This window comes from Ctenopharyngodon idella, chromosome 3, assembly GCF_019924925.1.
Source record: "Ctenopharyngodon idella isolate HZGC_01 chromosome 3, HZGC01, whole genome shotgun sequence".
Taxonomy (NCBI): Eukaryota; Metazoa; Chordata; class Actinopteri; order Cypriniformes; family Xenocyprididae; genus Ctenopharyngodon; species Ctenopharyngodon idella.
This window is the reverse complement of record NC_067222.1, coordinates 15,384,155-15,409,999: the sequence shown is the minus strand read 5'-3', so window position 1 is coordinate 15,409,999 and position 25,845 is coordinate 15,384,155. Positions and strand designations below refer to the sequence as shown.

Genomic DNA, 25,845 nt, shown 5'->3' with positions numbered 1-25,845 from the left:
ATCATGTAGAGCCCTTTGAAACTGCATTTAAACTGCAATTTGGACCTTCAAGTCCACTATATGGAAAAAAATCCTGGAATGTTTTCCTCAAAAACTATAATTTCTTTTCAACTGAAGAAAGAAGGACATGAACATCTTGGATGACGAGGGGGTGAGTAAATTATCAGGAAATTTTCATTCTGAAGTGAACTAAACCTGTTCGCACACTTTGTAAAAAAAAAAAAAAAAAATTTACTTGAAAATAGAAAATGTTGTACTGTTTTTTTTGTTTCTTTGTTTGTTTGTTTTTGCAGTTTGTCATACTTTCATAAGGCAATAATCTCAGAAGCTTTTGAACAAGTGCACTACCTCAAGGTGGTGTAAAAATATACCTTATTGTCATGTTCGAGCCTTGTTATATTTATCTTTTGATAATTACAATTTTAAGGCCTGATTGTTGTGGCAGTTTTTTCCCTGTGGTATTGAGAATGGTATTGAATATCAATATTAGTATCAAAGTTTGAAATTCCAGTATTGTGACAACATGAAATTATACATATAATTCCTTAACACAGCATTGTCACGCACACAGAAGAGGGCAGATGAGGTGAGCAGCAAACAAACAGTGCTTTATTGGAGGTATTATAGAACTGGGCAAAACATAAACAGGTAAGAGGAAACAGTCACTGAATGGCAGATGGTGAACTTGGCTGGTGGTAGTACAGTCCATGTATTGCAGTGAAGACGGTGATGCAGGCTGAGTGGAGAATCAGGGAAACAACACAAGGAACAGAAGACAGGAGATAAATCAGGATCACTGTTAAGTAGTTATGGCCGATTTCGAAACACTGCTTCATGAAGCTCCGAATCTTTATGAATCTTTTGTTTCGAATCAGTGATTCAGGGCGGGTATCAAACTGCCAAAGTCACGTGATTTCAGTAAACGAGGCTTCATTACGTCATAACTGTACGTTTCAAAACAAAATTTCAATGGTTCACCGGTAGAGGGCGATGATAAAGTGAAAGTGAAAGTGAAAAGAGAACTATTGAACAAGTGTCTGTGGGCTTTACCTGATCTCTGATCAGTTTTATACATTTGTAGATGTTTTAATTAGACATCAGAATAATTAAAATGAATGATGGTGGTTATTAATCTATTATTGGCCTGTTTAGCTTGAGCCATGGAACAGAGAAACAAGCCCTGATAATTGATAAAAGAACACATATTATACAGACAATCTATATTTAGTCTTATTAGATTATTAGTTAATTGCATTTGATAGATTTTACTTTTAATAAAACGTTTGCAGTACATTTGTAAAAGGTGTTTTCATGCATGTTTGGCCTGAGTTTTGTTGCATTTGCACTGTTCTGACCACTAGGGGTCACTGTGGAGACGGTGTGAGATTGTTTCGAAGCCTCGACACATTACGACACATTTGCTTCAACTGCTTCAGTGTTTCACGAAGTCTCGATCTGCCCATCACTAGCTAGAGTAACAGGTAGGGTCGTGAAGATTATCATACAAGTTGATGTACACTAAACATACTGATACACATTGACAGGACCAGACAAGGGAGTGCAGAAGAGAGTCTTTATAGAGAGTGCCGCATAGAGACAAGCATGCATAGTAGGAATATTATTAGATACAAACATCTGGCTTGTACTTGTCCACATTGGGAGCTTAAGCAAAATTCTTAAAGCATCATTACATGCCAACTGGAGCTTTTTCTTTTTAGCGTTACTATATTTACACCACAAGTAAGTGGTGAAAGAGAAGTAAAGAGTTATTTTAACATCATCTGTACACATATATAATTTACAAGCCAACATATTTGCCTGTCCATACATAGGGCTGTTTCTGTCAGGATTCTGAGAAGGAAGGACCCAGACGCAGGTGATATTTTTTAACAAAAGACAAAACACAAAACAGGTGAGAATACAGTCAAAACATTAGGGCAGGAGAACAGGCTGGTCAGGAATGAGACAACTCCAGGCTCTATGCCAACGGTGGAAACTTGACAGCGGCTCAAGGAACCAGAGGCTTGGCATTGGTGAGATGAAACCAGCACTAGAGTGACTGCAGGACAGGAGAGTCAATGAGGGTGGAACAGGACGCAGGGCAGGAACCAACACAAGACACACACACACATAACAAGACTCAAAAAGACAAAGAAATAAAACAAGACTACAACCTTGCAGGTGTAACTGGTCTCTTTTTCCTCCTTGCGTTGTGTTTCAATAAAGCTCGTTCTTCAAATTATAGTGCCCCAATCAATTTATTTACTGAGAAAACAGAAGTAACAGAGTGAGTTCATATAGGCCCATTCCAGCATATACGACGACTCGTGCTGGCGCGCTGGCCTTACACACACAAACTGATAAGTGCAATAGAGGGCGCACACAGTAAAAAGAACCAGCCAGCCAATAGGAAGCCCTGTTATCCCTTATTCTGTCCAATGATCTTCCAGTGTGATTATTTAACTTCTTATTATTTATATTCAGCAAGTGGAGACACACAATGTATATGTACAACTCTGTTACACAGGGAACTAAATCTAGCACTGACTGACAAGATCTGTGAGAAACGCATGCACACAATGAACTCAACAAACCAGCAAAAACACGAGGGAAGGAAGCACAATATAAAGGGAGCAGAGCACATGAGGAACAGGTGAACACAATCAGGCCAACGAGAACTCGACCTTTGCGGTAATTTTGAGTGGCTCAATAGCGTGATATGCTGTATTATCTGCATTTATTATTTATATACTTATTTATTACTATATAATAAGTGTTACGATGTGGCATGAAAAAAAAACTAAACAGAGCATTGAAACAGGAAATGAAGTAAACAGAAAAGAGTGTCAAAATAACAGAACATAAACCTGACAATAAGCTCATTAGGCTATTGTTATGTATAACAGTTAGTTCCAAACCTTGAATCTCACTTGACGAGAGGCTTTCTGCTGATATTTCTCCAGTATCAGCAATGCTTGTCTTTGTGTGTTCTAGAGAGACTGTCACTCAGTGCAGTTACATTGGGACTGTCTTTGAGCAAATAATCAAACCGTTCCTTCAACTAACGCGGATTCAAAGATAATAACATTGAATACATTCACACAGGGAATAATGTATGGAGCCCCGCACATGATCATTCGCTAAATCGTGTGCACAATGTTCCCTCGTTTGAATAATTAACAGATTTACAACACACATACTGTAGAACATTGTAATGTTTAATAACATTTTATAAAAATTAAATTTTGCATTGAAGAAAAGTAGATTTTTGTTATGCTGTCAATAATAGTTCTTAGAAAGAAAATCATAATTGGCAAAAATCAGCGCTGGCAGATCACACTTACAAAAAAACATCGCAATCGGCCAAGATAATTGCAATCTGTGCATCTAATTAATCCATAACTGCTTCTAAATCAAAACGTAAGAAGTACAAAAGTCTGTAAAAAATGTAACAAATATTTTCAATTGTCTCTAATCAAGCAAATTTGTACTTTATATGCACTCACAGTTCTCGTGTTACTGCGTCACTCCAGCAGCTAATGCAATCCACGGGAAAAAGCAATACGAAGAAAAAAAAACTCTTAAACTGAAACACGGGTCAAAGTTCACAAAAACAGTGATTACATCCTTTAACCGACTTAAGCCCCGATAATCTTCCATTGAGGTAACCTTCTCGAACATGACTCAACACACACTTCTACGTGCAACAGCCTCAACACCCGTCAAAAATAAAAGTCTTCCAAAAATAATCACTTTTCAAAATGACTTAATCACATTCTGGGCTCATCTGTTTGCATCATCGATAAGGTGTAACCTCCAACATTAGCTACTGTCTAATGCATTAAACATGTTAAGCGCTTCCGCATTGAGCATTTTAGAATCATTAATTCAGCGAACAACATAAAACATAAGCAACATTATGAATAACCAAAAAAAAAAAAAAAAAAAAACTAAGCTCTTTTCTGGGAATGTTCCAACAGAACTAACATTCCCAGAATGCCCCACGAATCAAAAATGACTAAATGGGTTTTAGTTGGCTAAAAGTGAAATAAATGTAAATGTAGAAAAGTCAAACCTCAGGAAATCTGTGTTCCGAACAGCAAACTGAGTGTTTCTGCTGGATAGTATATAAGAGATGTGTCTTGTTTTCTTGAACTCTTTTGATGTATTCTTTTTCCACTACATTGTGGGCTTAAATAAGTGTACTCATGTTACGTAAGATGCACGTCAGCCAATCAGAAAGGATCTATATGTTACTGAGATGTCTGATCTCTCTAAATCACATGACTCTCAGAAAAAAGACCACAGAAGTAATACCACAATTGTTCGAAGCCATGTTTTTCATCTTTCAGTTGTCTAATTATGTAATGATTTTACTTGTTGAGGCGTATGACTATTAACTAATTGTTAAGTAATAAGTAATATTAGTAGGGTTGTCAACCATAATCATAACCACAATGATAAATTACTTAATAATGAGCTGGAAGCTGAAATACATGTCTTTGACCCATTAACACATTAATGTCCACTATCAGTACATGTTGTTAAGGAATTTATACCTGATGACACTTTTAATAATTAGCAATTCACATTTTACTTAATTCATTAATCACCTATAGGGCCAGATATACTAAACAGGGTAAATTAGCATGAAAATGCAATTCCAAAAACTGGAAAGTTTTGCGCTGGTGAAAGCTGTTAGTACATCTGTTACAGACCACAGATCCTACTCCCACCCACACCAGTCCCATTTGGGATGTTGATTCTCAGTTGATATCAGCAGAAAACAAGTTAGAAAGCTGATTCTAATCATGCAAGTGTGAATCTTTTACTCCAGATTCATGCATTAAACACAAAGACATCATTCAGTTATTTCTCATTTTGAGTCACACTAAACAAGCCATTGATCAGGACATGGACAGTCTCTTTAACAAATAAAGATCTGAAGGTAAATGTGGCTTGAACTAATTGCAAACATGACATGCAGTCAACTCTCTAAAATTTGTTGGGTTATTATTTTTTTTACCCATGTTCTGTCTTCTTTTAGCACTCACTGTAGTCTTCGTCTATCTCATCTCCGCTGGTGATTTCAACACGTTTTCTTCACCCCGTGTATCCTCTTGATAAGCTCTGGTTACAAAACATTAAGTTCAGGAACCTAACTTTCACAACTTTTGCTCATCTCACGCTGAGTCAAGTCAAATACATTTGTTTCTACATTAACACCATTTTAAGGATTGCAGGTACTTTCTAAGCAGCATTAAAACATCTTTATATGGTTTTAACTTAAAAGCAAGCAAATAACATTTGTTTGCAACAGGTAAATAGCACATGAACTCACGCCATAGCGACGGCTTACACTCGACGCAGAAGTATAAATCAGCCATAATCTACTAGTCATAATGATTTCAGGAGAGTCCAGAATAAATCGAAATGTAACATTTATTTGTCAGGTTAAAATGTATCATGCCAATTACACAAATAACCAATTAGAAGCCAATTCAGAAATCATAAATACATAGCATCAGTTGCTCAAAGATGACTCTAAGACTAAGAATTGCATATACACACAGTGTTGGATTAGTGTTTTTAAGACACTCACCCATCACTGCATGGGGGTTTCTGGCTACAGAAGATCCCACATGGCTGCTTTGCACTTTCCCTTAAATACCCAGACCAGAACAAAAGGACTGTAAATATTTACTACACCAACACCTGTTCTGGGGGGAGAGGAGTGGTTTATCAGATATCATGAAGAGACACCACCCAAAAGGAGGACAGAATTCTCCTTAGTTTTCAATTTTCCTCATAATACCAGTGACTGCTGTGAAATTGAGACCATTTTACCAATCGCACTGAGACATTTAAAATGATACCAAACATGAAAGGAAAAAAAATTGATACACAAGATACATAGAATATTTGGAGAACTTTCAGTGACTTGAATCAGGAGGAAAGGAAGGAGGATGTGTGTGTGTGTGTGTGTGTGTGTGTGTTGTGTTGTATACTGTAGATGTGTGAGGAGAGTTTTGGGCAAGGCGTTGTCCTGCCATTTCTTTGAGATCTTTTCTCCAGATGAGTTTTGCTTTATTGCAGGGCGCTTGATCTCAGCTTTTGTCGTAGCAGGAAAATCAAGTCTTACAACATATGAATTTAAATATAGTTTGTTTTTCTAATGACTACATCCACTGTGATAAAGTAATTTTATCATTAACATGTTACAGTTTTTTATGATTATAAAACTTTCAAAAATTAAAAGCACCAAAGCTTTCATGTTTGCAGTGTCAAACTGTATTCATATCTATATTATTATGAATAGATTTAAAATGTCTCACATGGTTCAGTATAGGCTCAATGTAAAGTATTTAGCAATATCTGTTCCAGTGTATTTTATCTATAAAACGTTTTTTTCATAAACTTTTCAAAAAACCAGATTTGATCTGTCAAAGTGTCACAGTTCCCTTCGTTCCCGGACTCCATTACCCATCATCCTCCTTGTTTCATCACCTGCACTCACTTCCTCGTCATCTCCCCATCATCACTCATCACCTGCACCTGGACTTCATCATCTGCACACCCTTTATAATGGACTCACTCCCTGCACTCCTTGTCTGATCTAATGTTAAGCTATGTGTGTTTTGGTTGTTTTCTCTCCTTCGTTTGATTAAATACCGTGTTTGTTGAAGTCCGTGAACGCCTCTTCTCTTCCACAACCTAACACCATAACACAAAGATGTCAAAGAGTAGAAATAAAATGGCAGCAGCAACACTTGAGATCGATTCCCATCAATTCCCCTCACAGATCTCAAACTTTGACTTTTGACTTCACAATCAGTAACAGTTTTCACTCCAATCATTGAAACAATCACACAAACACACAAAAGCACACAAAATCGCTCAGGTGTGAATTAATTACAATAGGATCTGGCTGCAAACTGTTGACTCTCAGACATTAAGCCTCATCTTCACGCATGCGCAGTAGCCTACAGACATGCAGTCACGCATTTATGCATGTGCACCTCCAGATGACATCAGTCGTTAACATAGTTATCTATCGTGTCATTGCTAATTGCTTAACTAGACTTCATGCAATAGATTAGTGAGCAACTTATATAAACTGTCTTAAGTTTTTCATATTCACTGTTAAACTTTGCTGTAAAAAACTGCCAAATTCTGACAGTAACATACAATTTTCCATTAAAACAGTAATATACCATAGAAAACAATGCATTCTGGTAATATTTGTCATTTTTCCTCCAGGAATATACTGTGAATTAACAGAGCTCAAAGTTGACCCTCAGAGGCTGTGTCCCAAATCACACCCTATACCCTCATTCACTATTCCCTACATTAGTTTACTAATATATTCCACTTGATAAGAGTGAATGACAAGAAGTGAGTTAATCCAGACACTGATGAACACCTGCTCTTAACAAGCAGAATCACTGAAAGACAGAGAAACAAGAACAGAAAAAAGAGAAACATAAGAACTACAACTGATTTACAGCCACAGCCTTTTGACCCTTTCACACTGAGTGTGAAACCAGTTTACAAACATGTTTCTTTCATACCTGTACAGAAGTTCTTGCGGGAATTAACAGGTTTTGATGTCTTATTAAATATAAAAATGTTTGTATTTACCATTATGGTGATCTGTGTTTGCTTTAGTTGAGAGCTAGACCATTGACCCTAACATTAGTTTTTCTGATTGCTGTAATTATGTGTTAATTATGTAAGCAAGCCAGAGGCAACAACGGCAAGGAACCCAAACTCCTTCAGGTGACAAAAATGGAGAACAAAAAAACCTTGAGAGAAAGACAGTCTTGTCTGTCTTGTCTTTGTTTAGTCTTTCTTTGTTTGTCTTGTGCCTGAACACTTGGCTCTGTCTCTGTTTGTGTTGGCCATGTGCTCCACTGGTCCTGCCTCCTTGTTTCTCGTTACCACACCCCCTGATTTAGTCCTCGTTAGTGTGATTGTGTCCACCTTATCCTTGTGCTGTTCCCTTTATATATTGCCTCTTTCCCTCATGTCATTGCTGGTTTATTGCGTTCATTCTAGTCTTAGTCTTGTTAGTTATCTTTTGTAATGTCTTTAGCGATATTACAAGTATTTAATCAATTAGCTCAAATCATGGGTGAAATATATATATATATATATAATAAAATCATAAAGCCTTATGATTAATTATGATATATATATCAACCCAAGAGAGAATTATGCACATAGGCCTATATTGTGAATTAATTACAACGGATTATAATCAATTACATATATGATTAGTTCTATTTTAATAGTTGTTTAGAAAAACTATCCTAGTTTGTTCAGCAAACCATTAGTTTTCTCACAGACTATTATGACAGAAATTTTATTCTCTGGCCACGATAATAAATTCCTATTATAGCATCAAAGCGTAAAGCAATGTTGCAGAAGTGAAAGGTAGAAGTGACTTGGTTTTCTGAATGAGCAGCAGAAACAATCAAGCATGAATATAATGTATTTAATATATGAAACTACGAATACATAGGCTAAATATACACTAAGAATACACATATATGGAAAACAAAAGTAAAGCCAAGAAAACTGAGGTGATCAAAGGAGTGGCAAATTACAAACAGTTAACCTTTGAGCGCCAGCAAGGAAACTCAGTTTACACAAATCTTAAAAGGTTGTTACTTGCATGAGTTCAGTGTGCTGTAGTTCGTAGAGTTTCAACGCGCTTGGCTTGGAGCGATTGGTCATTTTCAGGAGGGTGTTCTCCGGTGGGTTTTTCAAACAAGGTTATAACTGAAGAGTAAAATAACTGGAAAGGAAAGAAAAGAGTCCATCTCCTAGGTGATGGAGGATGACGGCGGCTTGACAAAAGTAAAACTTGTGCCAAGAAGATAGTCGTCCCGAAGGAGGAGAGCGCATGATGGAAGCGCGGTCGCCGAGACGTCCGGGAGAGACATGCACGAGATGGCGAGGGACAATTTTAGAGAATCGAGAGACAAAGCAAAACTGTTTGTGCTTGTCTTTTATGGACAAACAAGCCAACATGCCTCCTTGGTTGAAACAGCCAATGGTAAGTGTGCAATCTTGGCGGGCAAACTTTTTCTTTGTCTTGTCTTGCGGCTCGATTTGCATAATTTATGAAGTGTTAGATCAGAGTACATTTTTCTTCAAAGTACCATTAAAAATAGAACAATGCATTTTACAGTAATGTGACATACATTGTTGAATAAGGCATAAAGAGAGCTTTACAAAGAAACCAAACTTGTCAGGTGGCAAAAACATAAAAGTGGAGATACAGTTTATACTCTGATTTTATCGTTTAGAATGATACTAACGCAACTACAGTCATAACTAAGCTTATACATATAAGCACTTGACAGACAGCGACGGGTACACTTTGGCACAGTCGTATTTTGTACATACATTCTTAATGCGTGTTTGTGTGTGTCTCTGTGTGTGTGCGTGGTGTGTATTGGGTTTTGGCAGGTCTGGAATGTGCGGCATGGCCCTTAACTCATATGGGTGATTCTTTTGAAGTCCCCAGAGCTAGGGACTGGGGTTCTCTGGTTAGCTTCTGATAGGGCCACAAAGATGCCAAAGTCCCAGTCTCTCCTAGACCAGCCGGAGCCGATTCGTGATTTACATGCACAGTTCAAGAGGCTAAAAGCATTCTGAAAATTCCAAATTTGGTTGGCTAAGACTGATTTTGTACAGGCATTACACTATATTTCAGTCCTAAGTTATAGCCCTGGTGAATTCAAGTCTTGTTTTGTTCGCTTTGTGTTTTGTTTTGTTAATGTGAGTATTGTGTTGTTTCCCTAACCTGACCTGCATCCTGAGAATTCCTGGCCACTGATGATCTGTCTGGCAGCTAGATTGGTGCTGCTTCTAGGAGATCATTCAAGCTTCTGGTTCCTTGGGTTCCTGCCTGTTCATCTTCATCATCTCCCATCTGGTGCTGCCAATTAAGTCCTTAATCCTGTGGTCTTCCTGGACTGATTTCAGTTATTATCCGTCCTGCCTGTCATTGTCATATGCCCTGCTGAACTTTGTTATACGTCATTCTCCTGGTTGTGGTAGAGTCCTGTTTAAGAAATCTCCTTTAACTGTTATTCTGCACCTGGGTCCTCTCTAGGGAAGCACCGATCCAATATTCAGATCGGATATCGGTTCCGATACTGCCATTTTTGATACGGCCAGATGGGATCGATCCAAATCCAACATTGTGCGTGTACTATGCTGTGTTATTGTTAAGCTCCACAAAAGGCACAAAAACATTAAAAAGCGCCATAAAGTTTTCGTGCACTATATTCCAAGTGTTCTGAAGCCATTCCATAGTTTCATTTGAGGTACAGATAAATATTTAAGTCTTTAAATTAAAGTTCTCGTAAATGCCTCCCTCTGCTGCAGCTGTCAGTCATTCTCCATTCAGCATTCAAACTGCGTGTCGCGTTCGGTTACGACAGTCAACACAATGAAACTCCCTCCAAGATGATTCAGTGTTCCTATTATAAAACTTCATCTGTAGACAAAGATGCTGGTAATACAATACGCATCGATAATCTTCACTTTGTACTTTGAACTTTTCAATGTGGAGCGCTGCTGCTGCACGCTGTGACTCCATGATGCTCATTCTGAACACGGGATGCGCATAAGCGCTTTGTGCCGCTCTGTATGCGAGCCGTTCATATTATAATACTTCTGTGCAATGAAAAATTGTTAATAGAATTTTTTGTTCTGTTCTATCTATCATATGTTGCTGCCTCATTAAAAAAAAAAAATCTGCCATACATTTAAAAGAAATGTCTTTCAATTTTATAGTAGCCTATATTTATAAATAAATATATTTAGTTTATGTCATGTATGTCATGTATTTCATGAAAAACAAGCCATGAGTCATGGATGAAGGAGTCAGCTGGACTCCTGTTTATTTTGAATGTCTACCAAGTTAGTAAAGCTATTGGTTTATTTACAGTTGTTGCACTGATGCACAATTATTTAATAAATAATTCACTACATTTGTGTCTGTTTGCTATTTTGTTTTACAAAGTTAGGAAAGTGTTTAAGTCAATCCTGATACCTTGCACAAAAGAATGATCCCAGTTTCTTCCACACAGCGAGGCATACAGTTTTTTATTATTACATGAATATAGGTATAGGAATCGGTATCAGAAGCAAAAAAGGCAGATCGGTGCATCCCTAGTCCTCTCTTGCAGTTCTGTGACAAAGCTAATGTCATGCTTCCTAATAATTTTTCTCAAGGGTGGCATATACAGGGTGAAAAGCAGCGGTCCAAGAATTGAGCCTTGCGGTACTCCATACTGGACATACTGGATTGATATGACATTTATGTCTTTTCATTTACTACTACAAACTGATAACGGTCAGAAAAGTATGATTTGAACCATTCCAATGCAATTCCACTAAGGTCAACGTAATGTCTGAGTCTTGTAGGATTACAAATTTAAGAAGATCTGCTGATCCTACATCCTGACATAACCTCACATGAAATATTAAGGTGAAGTATATTGTATTTAACATTTTGAGGTAAAGATAATGACAATTTAAGGAGATCAAGGCAAGCAGCCCAGGTGTCTGTAACATTAACCTTTTGTCTTCATGCACTTCCTGACCATTTGGCAAGACAAGCTCAAGATACAGCGGTGCCTTTGTCTCTATGATAATGTAAAGGTATGGGCGATACTGTCAGACTGAGTGGATTAGCACCTATGCATTTGAATGATACCGTTATGCTGATTAGATCATGGCTGGGAAATGTAGGGAATGGGCTGATTCCTGCACTGCATTTGCATGCTTTGTTTAGATTGTCTCCACCTCTACTCTATGTATCCCTCCCCCTTGAATGTATATAAACTACAATGTACACTGCCTTAGTTAGACTTGGATGACTACAGCGACGCACAGCGCGTTTCTCAATAAAGAGTAACTTCTGCTTGAAAGATATCCCAACGTCTCCTGGTCTCTGCTTTGACGAGGAAAAAGTTTCCTACAGTTTTGGTGCCGTGACCCGGATAGAGCTTCTCACCTCAATCCTGATTGAAACTTCAAGCACAACAAAGATCTGATCCAAAAGAAGATCCAAGCTGAATTTGAATTTTCCTGTACACCCAAAGGTTGGTGAGTGATACTCTATCCAAAAGAACCATTAAGACCAGTACAAAGTTGTTATCCTCTGCGCTGTCAGAGAAGAGTTAACAGACAGCTGTAGGGTTTGGTTAACTAAGTTATCCTCTAAAAATGTTCTTTTAGAGATTAAGTTTATCCTCTGTTCAGGCAGGGAAGATTAGCATTACGTGCTAATATTGGTATCCTCTGTTCAGGCAGGGAAGATTGGCATCACGTGCTAATATTGGTTTATCCTCTGTAAAGTTAGGGAAGTTTTATCCTCTGCTTTATAAGGGAAGGTTGTTTATCCTCTGTTTAATCAGGGAAGGTGGTGTGTTAACAGAATAGTCATCCTCTACTTTGCTAGAGAAGAAGGTTCATCCTCTGTTAATTCAGGGAAGGTTACAACTGTTACAGTGTGTAAGCAAGTTGGTTCTACTCTGCTCACCAGAGAAGGTTGAATACATTACGATGTGTATTAACTAGATTAACCTCTGCTCTGTCAGGGAAGTGTTGAAGTGTATTAGTAGAACGCTAGACTAATTCCAACAACTGAGAAAGGTAGACCAGCTACCTCTTTATGGACAGATAGTGAGTTCAAATCATTGTTAGGAAAGCACATGGACTCAATAGTGACTGAGTCAGTCAGACTGGATTTGACAAAGAAATTTGGGATTCATCCAGAAAAAGTTTGGTCTATTGAAGAATGCAAAAAGGTACTTGGTGCTTGTATTTGGAAGAAAAATATGAAGGGCATTATCTGCTGCCACAGAGAATTTACTCTATCCATTGTGTAATGGGTTGAGAAAATGTAATTTATATTAATATGTGTATACATTTCCTCATGTTTTCTTTTTTTTTTTTTTTCTTTCCAAAATGAGAACTTTTGTGTTAAGGTAAAACATCTTTGTGGCACTACGCCGCCATACCACTAGATGGCGCATTGCGCACATATGAAAGACGCGAGAGATTGACTTCCCCCTGTTCGGCGCGCTTAGTAATAAACTGACTGCCGCTGTGGAAAGATGTAACTTCTGTTCTCTCGTGTTTTTAACAGGTATGAATATATTTCACTAAAAGGTTAATTTCATTGTACTTGTGTGAATCGACAGGGGTGATACAAAGAGTTTGAGTAAGTTTGGAAGTGTATCTAATCTAAAAAAAGTGTTTTGGAAGCGTTTTAGAATTACGTTTCTGAGTGTATGTTGTATTCTCGTTTCTATCGCCATTTTGAGTGTTCAGCACGTGTATTTTTTCAGTTGTGTGCATGTGCATGAGTTAAGAAGAATAAGAGATGAATTCTATCAAACTAATATATCAAGTGTAATGAAATCTAAAGTATTTTATTCTGAAATCTGGTCTTGAAGACCTTTTGGTATCTTGATTAATGTTTTGTTGTGCATTTTTGACACTCTTTGGTACTGTCATTGTAAAGTATCTGATTATTATCATAAATCTATGTAAGATTCTAAATGCATATAATGCATACCGGCATATAAACTTATATGTATGTTTTCATATATAAATATATACAATATCATGTACAAAGGTATATTTTGCATACACTTATCTAGTGTTTTAATGGATTTGTTGTTTGTTTAATTGTATTCCACCAAATGCACTTTGAGAGTGTTGTAGTTTTGAAACGTTGAATCTTTTTCAGAAGTTAAAGGATTTAAAGAGAAATTATTGCAGTAATAAACTGACTGCCGCTGTGGAAAGACGTAACTTCTGTTCTCTCGTGTTTTTAACAGAGTTTATTCACCGATCCACAGTGCACACTGCCTGTGTATCATTTGCTGCCGGCACAGATATCCCCTAGGTCTGAGGCCGGTAACAATTGCACAAGAACAAATCCAACGTATTGCTAAGTTAGAAAAGCAGAACAAACAGTTGCACGCTCGAGTGTCTCGTCTCACGCAGAAGTTGGGCCTTAACAAAGCCTCAACCAAATGTGACTCAAAAGACCAACAGTCAGATGAAAGCTATCCTGACTTACAGTCTTTCTGTAGACTAGAGGGCAATAGCAATACTGGATTCATGGATAAAAATGTAAATGCAGTTGAAGTGTGTGGAGCGAGACAAAAGGCTCAGAGTAGGGTAAAAGGGGTTGACACCGTTACATCTGTAACCCCCATACTGCAGTTACAAGCAGTCAGTACTACTCTAGGTCCTGAAGACATAGAAAGACTTGCTGAGAGTTTGCCATCAGTGCAGAGAAATTTTTCTGAGTTTAGGACAGAGTTGTCCAGGAAAATGAAGCTCTATGATATGTCCCTAGCTGAAGTCACCCAGCTAATGTCACAAATCCTGAAAGAGTCAGAATTCAGTGATTTTGAAAGTGCTGTAAATAATTCTGAGTTTCAGCATTCCAGCAAAGGTGAACTGAGAGAAGGAGTTCTGAGAGTGTTACAGAACCTTGTTGGACCAAAGGTGGACTGGTCAAAGATCACTAGTTGTGTACAGAAGAAGGATGAAACTGTAAGTGAGTACACTGAAAGATTTTGTCAGTCAGCTGCAGCATACAGTGGAATAGCTGACACTCCAGAGAAGGTGTTAGAGGATAATGGACCACTGGTCTGCATTTGGACTTGCTCATTGTGCCACAGCGTTGGACTATTTGCTTTTATTTTCTTTAAGTGCAAAGGAGCAACTGTGTCTTAAGTGCTGAAAAAGAGAGAGTCAATAGTTTCTGTTGCAACATCAAGTTCTTCTAAGCTATCTGGTATGCTGAGGAGATGAAACTGATCAGGAAGATTATTTATAAAGCAATCTATAATGGTAGCAGTGATAGTTCTACTATATTTGTAAGAGGGACTCAGATTTGCAGCCTTGGCTAAATGTAGTATACACGAGACTAGATAATTATCTGAGATGTCATCGATCTGCTGTAGAATTTGGCATCAATATCGATTCCATGTGACAATATTAGATCTAAAGTATGATTATGACAATGAGTGGGTCCTGACACGTGTTGTCTAACTCCAATAGAGTTTAGAATGTCTGAAAATGCAAATCCCAGTGAATGTTTTTCATTATCTACATGGATATTAAAATCACCAACAATTACAACTTTATCTGCAGCCAGTACTAACTCCGATAGAAAATCAGCAAATTCTTTGATAAAGTCTGTATGGTGTCCTGATGGCCTGTCTACAGTAGCAAGCACAAATGTCAAATGGGACTTATCACTTACACTAGATAGTGTTACATAAAGCAGTGGTTCCCAACCACGTTCCTGGAGGCCCCTCAACAGTGCACATTTTGCAAGTCTCCTTTGTCTGACACACCCATTTCAGGTCTTGAAGTCGCTATAATGAGCTGATGACCTGAATCAGGTGTGTTTAATTGAGGAAACATGCAAAATGTGCAGTACTGGGGGGTCTCTGGGAATGTGGTTGGGAACCACTGACATAAAGCACCATCAATTCAAAAGAATTATATTTGAAACTAGACTTTTGAGTAATACTGAAGATATTACTATAAATTACAGCAACGCCTCCCCCTTTGCCTTTCAGATGAGGCTCGTGATCTTGGGGTTTAGACTCATTTAAAGTAATGTAAGTCTGGTTTTAGCCAGGTTTCTGCCAAACACAGCACATCTAGGTTATAATCTATAATCATATAATTTACAATAAGTGATTTTGAAGAAAGGGATCGTATATATTCAGCAACCCGACCTTTATCATTTGTTCCTCTGTATTACAGTGCATGCACAATAATTATGCAAGTTGATATTTTTACAAGCACATTTTACCAATTCCAAACCACATTAATCTTAATAACTACTATTAATTTTGTATTTAATCATTTATAAGTAAAACAAAATAAAAATGCCTTATTTTCAGGTGTGCATAATTATTAAGTAGGTTTAATTTTACAGTTAAAATGGGCCATAAAAAGAGATTCAACTCACACTTAAAAAAAGTCAAAAATTATTAAATGCTCATGAGAAGGACGCAATACCAATGCAATACTAGAAATTGCTAAATTAAGGTGTGACCAATGGACAGCAACAGTGAATCTGTTACAGGTCGCTTATCTTTATTCCAGCTGCTCTCTTTCTGCTGGTTGTGTAAAGCTGTGGTGAAATGAGTAATCATTTCAGTTTATTTAGTAAAGATTGTGTGTTGTTTAAAGTTCATAGTCATTGTTCTGACTTCATGAAGATCATCAAACTGAATGAACATCAAACTGACTAGAACAAACTCTTTGACATGTATATATGATACTGGATATCAAGGGTGAAACTGTTAATAATGTTGACAGACAGTAATTTCATTCGTTTGTCAGTCATGTGTGGGTTGAACTATTATTTATTAAACAAATGTTAGTCAGCCAGTAAAACAAAATGTGAATTTTTAAATTCCGTGAGTTGGCGGCTTTCTGTTTAAGACAAGAGAAAGCGAGGGCACATGAAGCACAGTTCATGAAGATAGAAACAAACCCAAGAATTTACCATTTCTGTGAGTTTCACATTAACATTACAATGTGCTTTTTTTTTTTTTTTTTTTTTTTTTTTTTATCTAATTGCTACATTTTATTAAATGCTGCATAAACTAATTTCAGAGCTCTGTATAGGTCATCATACAAAAACATCTACAACGTTTTAATTGAAAGGTTAGTTTACATGGTTATAAAAACAATAACCTAAAAATAACCATAAGGAAACATCCTGTATGAGCTATGTTCATGTTATTTAAAAATAACTACCCTGCAATGTTCTGGGAACATTATTTTATGGTTGCAAAAATAAAATTTAAAAATAACTATTAGGGAACGTTATATTTAGGCTATTCAAACACCTTCCTCCAACATTCTGGGAACATTATTTTATTTAATAAACAATATAATTATAAAATTATTCCTGATGCAATAAGAATCAGCAGAAAATAAAATTGGACAATAGCAATAAGCTGTTGATAAAATGAGTAATGAGTTTAATCAATTATTAATCAAGTTTAATCAATCATTTCTTAAAGCACAAAAAGTAAGTAAAAGTGATTCATGTTCAGGGATTCATTCAGATTCATGTCTCTGTTAAAAGTGTTCTGGTCTCTTCTTCATCTCCCTGAACGATTGAAAGGTTTTTCTCTAGTGTGAGTTTTCTGGTCTCTTCTTCAGAATGAGAAGACAGATGTGATTTCAGAACGGAGAAACTCTTCCCACATTGATCACAGGTGTAAGGTTTCTCTCCGCGGTGGATCCTCGTGTGAATCTTCGGCCTTGATTTACATGTGAAATGTTTTTTTGACAAATTTTTTAGCTTCTGTTTTTCTTTTCTTGTTCATGTCCATCAGGTCTAAAAGAAACATTAAATCATTAAATTTCCATGACCTATAATGAAAAGGCCGCTGTTATGCTGAGCACTGAGAAGACAAAAATCAGCCACAGACAGTATTTTAAATCCATCCATTTGCAAGCTTTATTTACTTGTGCACAGACGTTTTTAGTACAAAACTAAGTTAAATACACTACTTTTTTTGTGCTTTTACCCATTAAATGCACATTGATATTATTCTGTTTATGGTTTCAGGGGTTAAACGCTCTAGAGGATTTTCTGTTTGTCATCAAGTTCACCATTCAGTCTTTTAATTTCTTCACATTTAGTTTTTGCTGACCGTGCTACACACGACCAATTTGAAAATTCTGTGCGACTGCCACTAGGGGGTGAAATGCAACAATCGTATCCTAATGTCCTGTGCAGTGAAAAGAAGGCTTACAGTGTGCTTTTTATTTTTTTTTATTTTTTTTTACCGTGTCCTAAACTATGGAGCCCGGCACGTCACCTATAGGAGAAAAAAAAAACAATCCGTGCCGACGGTTTTGCAATCCGTTCCCTCGGTTTAACAAACCGTGCCCAAGGATTAATAAACCGTACCCACGAAATTCAAACCCGTGCGCTCAGATTTTGCAAACCGTACCCTCGGTTTTTAAATCCGTTCCCACAAATTCATAATCCGTGCGCACGCTTTCGCAAATCTTCTTCTGTTTATTTTAGAAGAAGAACAGCAAACTCCCCCAGGTGAAAAAATACTATAGTAAATACTATAGTGTTTTTGAACCATACTATAGTAAATTGTAGTATACTGTATAATATAGTATTTACAACACTTCATTAATGAATGCTACAGCATATTGTAGTTAGTATTAACTATTGAACTGATAAACTGTTATAAATACTGTAGTATACTTTAGTTTTTACTACAGTAAACTGTAGTGTATATTGTAGTATAATATAGCTACCCTAAAGTTGTAGAAAACGTAGTAGTACAATATTGGGTAAATTAATTTGTTTATATGACTATTGTTATATTATCACAGCAACTATAGAATTACCACAATAAATTAATTTAAGTATTTTATGGTTCAAAAACACTATACTATAATACTATAGTATTTTTTTTTCACCTGGGCCAGGTACGTGTTAACGAATCTTATTGTTTTATTGTGTATTATTCATCAAATTATAGTAACTGCAGTGATTCTCTATCAACAGGAAGCGGAATACAACGATTTAATAAGAAGTCAAAATCTTGTTTATTTGTGATAATCTTAGCACTTTATTATTATTGCCTAATAAACCTGGCATTGTGTATTATGACTGACTTTTAATTTCTTTGTTCCTCTTTTCTTCTTCTAAATGCATGTAGCCTAAACGCAACAATAGGCCTAGACTAATAAAAATAATAACAACAACTATTATTACTATTTTGTATTTATTTTTTAAATGTATTTTTTATCAATTATTTTTAATTGATGACTATAAATGAGTGCACTTAAGACAGTATGTTTATCATAAAATGATTAATGAATGCCTTATAAAAATAAAAAAAAACACTTTTTACAGTTTTAGAAATGTTTGTGTAGGCTATTCATTCTTAACATGAAGGCTTGTTTTGGTGATTTTATTATAAGCTTTTTGCCCAAAATGGACTTTACAAGATAAAAATAATGGAAATTCTCAAATGAATTCTGAATGGAAGTTCAGGAAATTCTCCATTTTGTAAAATAGTTTATTTATTTACAATATGCATCCCGCACCTAAATAGGTGGCTGGTTGAATGCCGGCAAAGATTGGAGGCGGGGCCACAAATCCGTGAGTACAGTTTTTACAAACCCGTGGGAACGGATTTGCGAAAGCGTGCGCACGGATTATGAATTTGTGGGAACGGATTTAAAAACCGAGGGTACGATTTGCAAAATCTGAGCGCACGGATTGGAAATTCGTGGGTACGGTTTATTAATCCTTGGGCACGGTTTGTTAAACCGAGGGAACAGTTTAAGAATTCGTCAGCACGGTTTATAAACTGAGGGAACGGATTGTTTTTTGTTTTTTTTTTCTCCTATAGGTGACGTGCCGGGCTCCGTACTAACCAGATGTGACAAAGCTACAAGACGACAAAATCAATCATAAATCACTGCCAATGATAACAGTGTGTTGGCGGACTCTGTTCGCAGCTAAACACGAAAACCAACAGAATTAAACTAAACAAAATTAAACCATAAAACATTATTCAAAATACATACTCAGCAATCTTTGTCATGAAATACACTTGTTTGAGCTTTGCATAATACTAAAATGGTTTGAGCTTTGAATATCATTTTGCATGATATTTTTCACTAGATAAGACCCTTATTCCTCTTCTGGTATCGTTTAAAGCCCTTTGAAGCTGCACTGAAACTGTAATTTTGACCTTCAAGGAAGGGAAGGGAATAAAATGCCACTGAAAAATAGCCTAATATGTAAAACGCTTGAAACAACACAATAAAAAAAATGGTAGAAAAATTACATTTTGATAAGGAAACTCAAATTTAAAGTGACAAACAAAATTCCCTGATATTCCATGACTGGAATAGACCTTTTAAAATTCCATGAAATTCCAGAAATTCCATGACCCGTGGGAACCCTGAGTTTCATTCTGCAGGTTCTGGATCACTGGATCTCTCTGTCCTCTCCTTCCAGATGCTTTCTGGTAGTTCTGCATAAAAACAAACAAGACATGATGTGAGATGAATAATAAATATTTCAGACCCTGCACCAAGTACAAAGACTAATCGCATGTAAAATAAATAAATAAATAAAATGAATGACACTGATCATGTAAATCAAGATCTTCAAATCACGCTAGATAACAATCATCAGGTTTTGTCGAAGCCTCAGCAACACAACTTTTCTGAAATTATTTCTGATGATCAAAACAAACTTAAATTAACTAGAGCTACAACAACTACTTGATGAAATAGATTATGAAAATAATCAACAACCAAACAGATTAAAGATTAATCATGTACAGTAGTGGCCAAAAGTGGAGTATTTGCACAATATTTGATATTAATGACACTTCAGGTTTTATTAAACAATCAAAATATGAGTGTATTATGTCATATTGGGAAGAAGAAAATGTTAAGTCATTATAAGGAGAATTCATCTTATTATTAAGAAACTATCCTATTGTTGCAAGCAAATACCTCATTATTACGTGAAAGTATCTAATTGTTATGAGATTTATTTTCTTAATAGTATAGCAAAACTCAATTATGAAAAAACTTATGGTTATTATGACATACTGATTTACTGTGGCAGAAACAGGCTTCCATAGCTAAATAATGGCAGATAAACAAAAACACATGAAAAGAGATGCTAAGAAAATAATCTTACAATTTGATCTATATCAGGTTTATATTTAATCTTAGATCAATCTCTGTACACGCTATATACAGAGATGGATTTTGGATTGAACGTTAGATTTTGTCAGGTCTGTGCTAACTTGAGATCTGTATAATGATACGGATCAAATCCATTGATGAACACTTTTTTCTGCATCTCTGTTCATGTGTTTTTGTATTGACCTCCATTGCTTTGCTCTGATGGTCACAAACATGGCAGTGACATCTGTTCTGATTTTCTGCTTTTCCATGAGCGCCACCTACTGTCAGAGAGTGAATTTGCATTTTCATTCAGACGCTCTGCCACTGTTATTTATTTTTATTTTTTTTGCATTGGTCTGAAACTGTAGATTGTAAACAAAGATGGACGATGCATCTCCAATTCCTGTAGAAAGTCACTATAGAAAATTTTATGCAAACTATCCCTGAAATGGCTGCTGACATCTCGCTCTGAAGAAAACCATTTCTGTGCAGTGATCATGAGATTGATCCACAGCATCAAAATCTCAATCACATAAAGATGAACTACTTACTGTGATTTCTGACTGTGGTGATGTGGTTTCTCCACTGCATGGATCTTCATGTGTATCTTCAGGTGACTTTACTCTTTCCACACTGATCACACGTGTGCAGCTTCTCTCTGCTGTGGATCCTCTCATGTGTTTTCAGTGTTCCTGACTGACTGAATCTCTTGTCACAGTGTGAACACTTGTAAGGTTTTTCTCCAGTGTGAATCCTCTGGTGCACTTTTAAACTGTTCAATGAAATAAAAGTCTTCTCACACTCAAAGCACATGTGAGCTCTCACACCAGTATGTGTTTTCTGATGTACTTTTAAATTACACAGCACTGAAAAACTCTTTCCACACACAGAACATGAATGTGGCTTCTCCTTCGTATGAACTCTCAGGTGTGTCTTCAGGTTTGATGCCACAAGAAATGTTTTTCCACATTGATCACATGTGAACGGCTTCTCTCCGGTGTGAACTCTCATGTGAATCTCAAGATTACCTTTGCATGAGAATCTCTTTTCACACTGTTCACACATGTACGGCTTTTCTCCAGTGTGGATTTTCATGTGTTGAATAACAAGTGTTTTTCGTATGAAGCTCTTCCCGCACTGATCACATGCGTACGGCTTCTCTCCAGTATGAATTCTCATGTGAGTCTCAAGATAATGTTTGCTTGAGAATCTCTTTTCACAATGATCGCATGCGTACGGCTTCTCTCCTGTGTGAACTCTCATGTGTACTTTAAGGTGTTCTGATCGCGTGAAACTATTCCCACACTGATCGCATGCGTGCGGCTTCCCTCCAGTGTGGATCGTCATGTGTTCTTTAAGGTATATTTTTCGTGTGAAGCTCATCCCACACTGATCACACATGAAGGACTTCTCTCCAGAATGAACTCTCATGTGACGCTTAAAATGACGTTCGCATAAGAATCTCTTCCCACACTGATCACATGCGTGTGGCTTCTCTCCAGTGTGGATCTTCATGTGTAACTTAAGGTGTTCTGATCTTGTGAAACTCTTCCCGCACTGATCACATGTGAACGGCTTCTCTCCAGTATGAACTCTCATGTGAATCTTAAGATATTGTTTGTCTGTGAAACTCTTTCCACACTGAGTGCAGGTTGCAGATTTCTTGGCTCTTCTTTTCTTTAAAAATGTCTTTTTAGTCTTTGAGCGACTCAAAGGTTTGTAGCGAATCAGTACAGGTATTTAATTAATTTATGGGTGAAATATATGAATATAATAAATCATAAAGCTTTATGATTAATTATAATACATATACCGACCCGAGAGGGAATTATACATATATTGTGAATTAATTACAACGAATTATAATCAATCACATATATGATTAGTTCTGGTTTGATAATAATTTAGAGAAACTATTAGTTTGTCCAGCAAACCGTTAGCTCCTCATAGCCGATTATAAAAGGAAGGTTTTTCTCTGGCCACGAGAAAGACTTCCTATTCTAGCATCAATGCGTAAAGCAAGGATACTGGATCGAAACGTTAAAGTGACCTGGGTTTGTTGCATGAGCAAAAAAAAAAACAATCGAGCATGAATATAATGTATTTAATATATGAAACTACGGATACAGAGGCTATACTACTAAACATACACAAACAATACACATATATAGAAAGCGAAAGTAAAGTCAAGAAAACAGAGGTGATCAAAGGAATGGCAACTTACTAACAGTTAAAACCTTTGAGAGCCAGCAAGGAAACTCAGCTTACACATCGAGCTTAAAACGCTTTGGAAAGAATGGTTCTATACTTGCATAGGTTCAGGTGCTGTGGTCGTTTCGTGTTTCTGCAGGAGTTTCGGTGCGTGCGGCTGAAGCGATTGGTCCTTTTCCGAGAAGGTTTTCTTCGGCGGGATTTTCAAACAAGGGTTTAACTTAAGAGTAAGATAACCGGAAAAGAAAGAAAAAGAGTCCGTCTCCTAGGCGATGAAGAGTGAAGACTTAGGGCGACGGATGAAGAGGGTTTGACAAAGAAACTTGTTGCCAAAAGATGGTCGTCCCGAAGAGAGGGGGCGCGTGATGGAAGCGCGGTCGCCGAGACGTCCGGGAGAGACGTGTGTTAAATGGCGAGAGACAATCGAGAGACAATGAGAGATGCGTGTCGTTGTGTTTTAAGGACAACAGGCCAGAACGCCTCCTGGGATACATCAGCCAATGATGAGGGTGCGATTTTGGCGGGCAAACTCTTTCTTTGTCTCCATTTATGACCTAATTTGCATGGTTTGCGAAGTGTCCGATCTGAGTACATTTTCTTCAAAGTACCATTAAAAATAGAAGAATGCATTTTACAGTCATGTGACATACATTTTCAATTAGAGCATAACGAAAGCTTTACAATGAGACCAAACTTGTCAGATGGCAAAGACATAAAAGGTGAGATACAGTTTATACTTGAGTTTTATCGTTTAGAAGAAAACTAATACAACTACAGTCATAGCTAAGCTTATATACTAGGGATAAATACATGCACCTTTAAATACAGCGACGGGTACATATTGGCACAGTCATATTTGGAGGATAAATGTACATTCACAATCTCCATGCGTGTTTGTGAGTGTCTGTATGTGTGTGTGTATTGGGGTTGTGGCCAGTGTCTGTGACCATATCACCTTTAGTCCCACCAGGGTGACTCTTTGAAGTCTCTGGGGCTGGTGAGAATGTGTTCTGTTTTTCTTTACTGGGGTAACAAAGGTGCCAATGGGGCAATTGGTCCCGGACTTGCCGGAGCCGATTCGTGATTTACATGCACAGTTCAGGAGGCTAAAAGCATTCTGAAGATTCTAACTTGACGGGCAGATCCAATTTTGAACAGACACTACAGTCCCCCTTTCGGCCGACGAAGTTCCCGTGTGGACCTCGTTGGACGGTAGCAAGAGTCGGATGGCAAATGGATCATGATGGTCAAGCAGCAGATGGTTCCTACTCATTTTCAGCCTTTGGTTCCTCGGAACAGGGGTCCATCTCGATGAGGTTTGGCATATTCTCCGTCTTGGTACCTCCTCTCCTTGGTTTTCTCTTGAAACCTCGCGGAAGGGCAGGCAGGCACTTGTCCATGGATTCTCGCATCCCTTTGAGCCTCTTGAACAGGATGAAGGCCAGGCCCAGTGTCAGTGCGTACCCGATTGCCAGGGAGAAGCAAAGGGCCGTGTCGGCAGCAGTCCAAGCCTGGGCTATAGGTGAGCCGGTCAGGATGGGCAGTCGGGACAGTGCTTGGAGGGCTGTATCGATAGGAGTAATGTCGATTAGCTGGGATCCCCCTTTCTCAATCCTCAGTTCCAGTTCTGGATCTAAGGTGAGGTTGTGATTCTTGAAAAAGGCTGGGATTTCCAGTTCTGACTGGTACTCTTCGCTTGGGAGATGGTACACTGCCAGATTGTTGAGGTGAAGGATGGAACCCAGGGGTACCTGGATCCACATACTTTGATTGGACAGGCTGACACGAGTGGCCGTGTCGTGCTGATTGTAGGTTAGGGTGTTGATGCGAGTGGGGGTGTGGACGAGCAGTCGATCGCCCACAATCTTGGCTTGTGTTCCGATGACTGGGGTGTGAGGCTTGGCCTCGGCGGGGCAGCGTGTGTCGCTGATCACGGGCTGCAACCGGCAGATTCCTTCAGTGTGTTCTCTGAGGGAAGGCTTGTTAGAGCCGAAGCAGTGAATGTCTGTGGTCAAAATGCACCTGCTCAAATGGGGAGCCAGATACAGCTGTGGGTCGCTGTAGTGGTAGACTACCACATCTGAGGTATGTATCTTGGGATGGATGTTACCTTGCCACCACCTGACATTGACCTTGTCTTTGGGTCTGTAGATGTTATCTGGTTCACCGATGGGTGGATTGAGAAGGACGCCCACCTCATTCTGCTCTGGCTTGGCACGCAGTAGGATGGCAGCACCCAGAGAGTCAGCGAGGTGGGCTGGAACAGTCTTGGTGGGTCTGCCAGTAGCAAAGTCCAGCATAGTTTGTACAGGGTACTGAGGAATCCTATTTACAGCCACGCTCTCCATAGAGAAGCTAACTTCTCGCAGCAGGTATGTTATCAGAGCTATACCCAGCTGACTTTGGGCAAAGTCATTTTGGAAGACTGTAAACAGTTGCTTCATTGAGTTCACCGTTTGGGTCAGCAGGAAACTGTGAGTACAGAGAACCACCACAATACCTTCCCAGGATTTGCTGATGGTTTGCAGGGTTTGACGCTGCTTTGCAAGTTGTTTTCTCAGCTGTGGGCAGAGCTCGTCGAGGTGCTGGTGAGTGGAGTAGGCTGTGATGATGCTGGGGTCTCCTGGTTGGTACAGGTGCACCGGCAGCATCACCTGCCGCGCCGTCATTAGTTCAGTGGGGGACACCCGAGTTGACTCCAGTGTGGTGTCCATGGTGGCTATGAACCCCAGAGGAAGTTTTACATTCCAGTCTTTCTGGTTGACTGACCATGAGAATGTGACTCCTCTGCGTTGCAGTGGGGTTCTGGGATTTGTGTTTGCAGTTTGGACTTGACAGCAAACCTGACATCCTCTGACATCCTCT

At 38.0% G+C, this 25,845-nt stretch overlaps 2 protein-coding genes across 2 annotated transcripts in view; both read right to left on the bottom strand.

Moving 5' to 3' along the window:
* LOC127510237 (macrophage mannose receptor 1-like) overlaps positions 1 to 4,167 on the bottom strand; it is a 144,660-nt gene extending 140,493 nt beyond the window's left edge. Inside the window, exon 1 of the mRNA XM_051889811.1 lies at positions 4,076 to 4,167. The gene's annotated coding sequence lies outside the window, so the exon portion shown is untranslated. The remainder of the gene's footprint in view (positions 1 to 4,075) is intronic.
* A 12,239-nt stretch (positions 4,168 to 16,406) lies between these two features.
* On the bottom strand, positions 16,407 to 22,480 carry LOC127508058 (gastrula zinc finger protein XlCGF8.2DB-like). Its single transcript, XM_051885633.1, has 3 exons — positions 21,321 to 22,480; positions 19,980 to 20,099; positions 16,407 to 17,419 (listed from the first exon to the last, which is right to left on the bottom strand). Exon 1 carries the CDS (start codon positions 22,366 to 22,368, stop codon positions 21,379 to 21,381), a length of 990 nt encoding a protein of 329 aa, XP_051741593.1. The 5' UTR covers positions 22,369 to 22,480; the 3' UTR covers positions 16,407 to 17,419; positions 19,980 to 20,099; positions 21,321 to 21,378.
* Between the last annotated feature and the right edge of the window lie 3,365 nt (positions 22,481 to 25,845).

What these genes read in the sequence shown, in the direction of transcription:
- LOC127508058 (XM_051885633.1), bottom strand. Translation starts at nt 22,368, where the DNA reads ATGAGAGTTCATACTGGAGAGAAGCCGTTCACATGTGATCAGTGCGGG.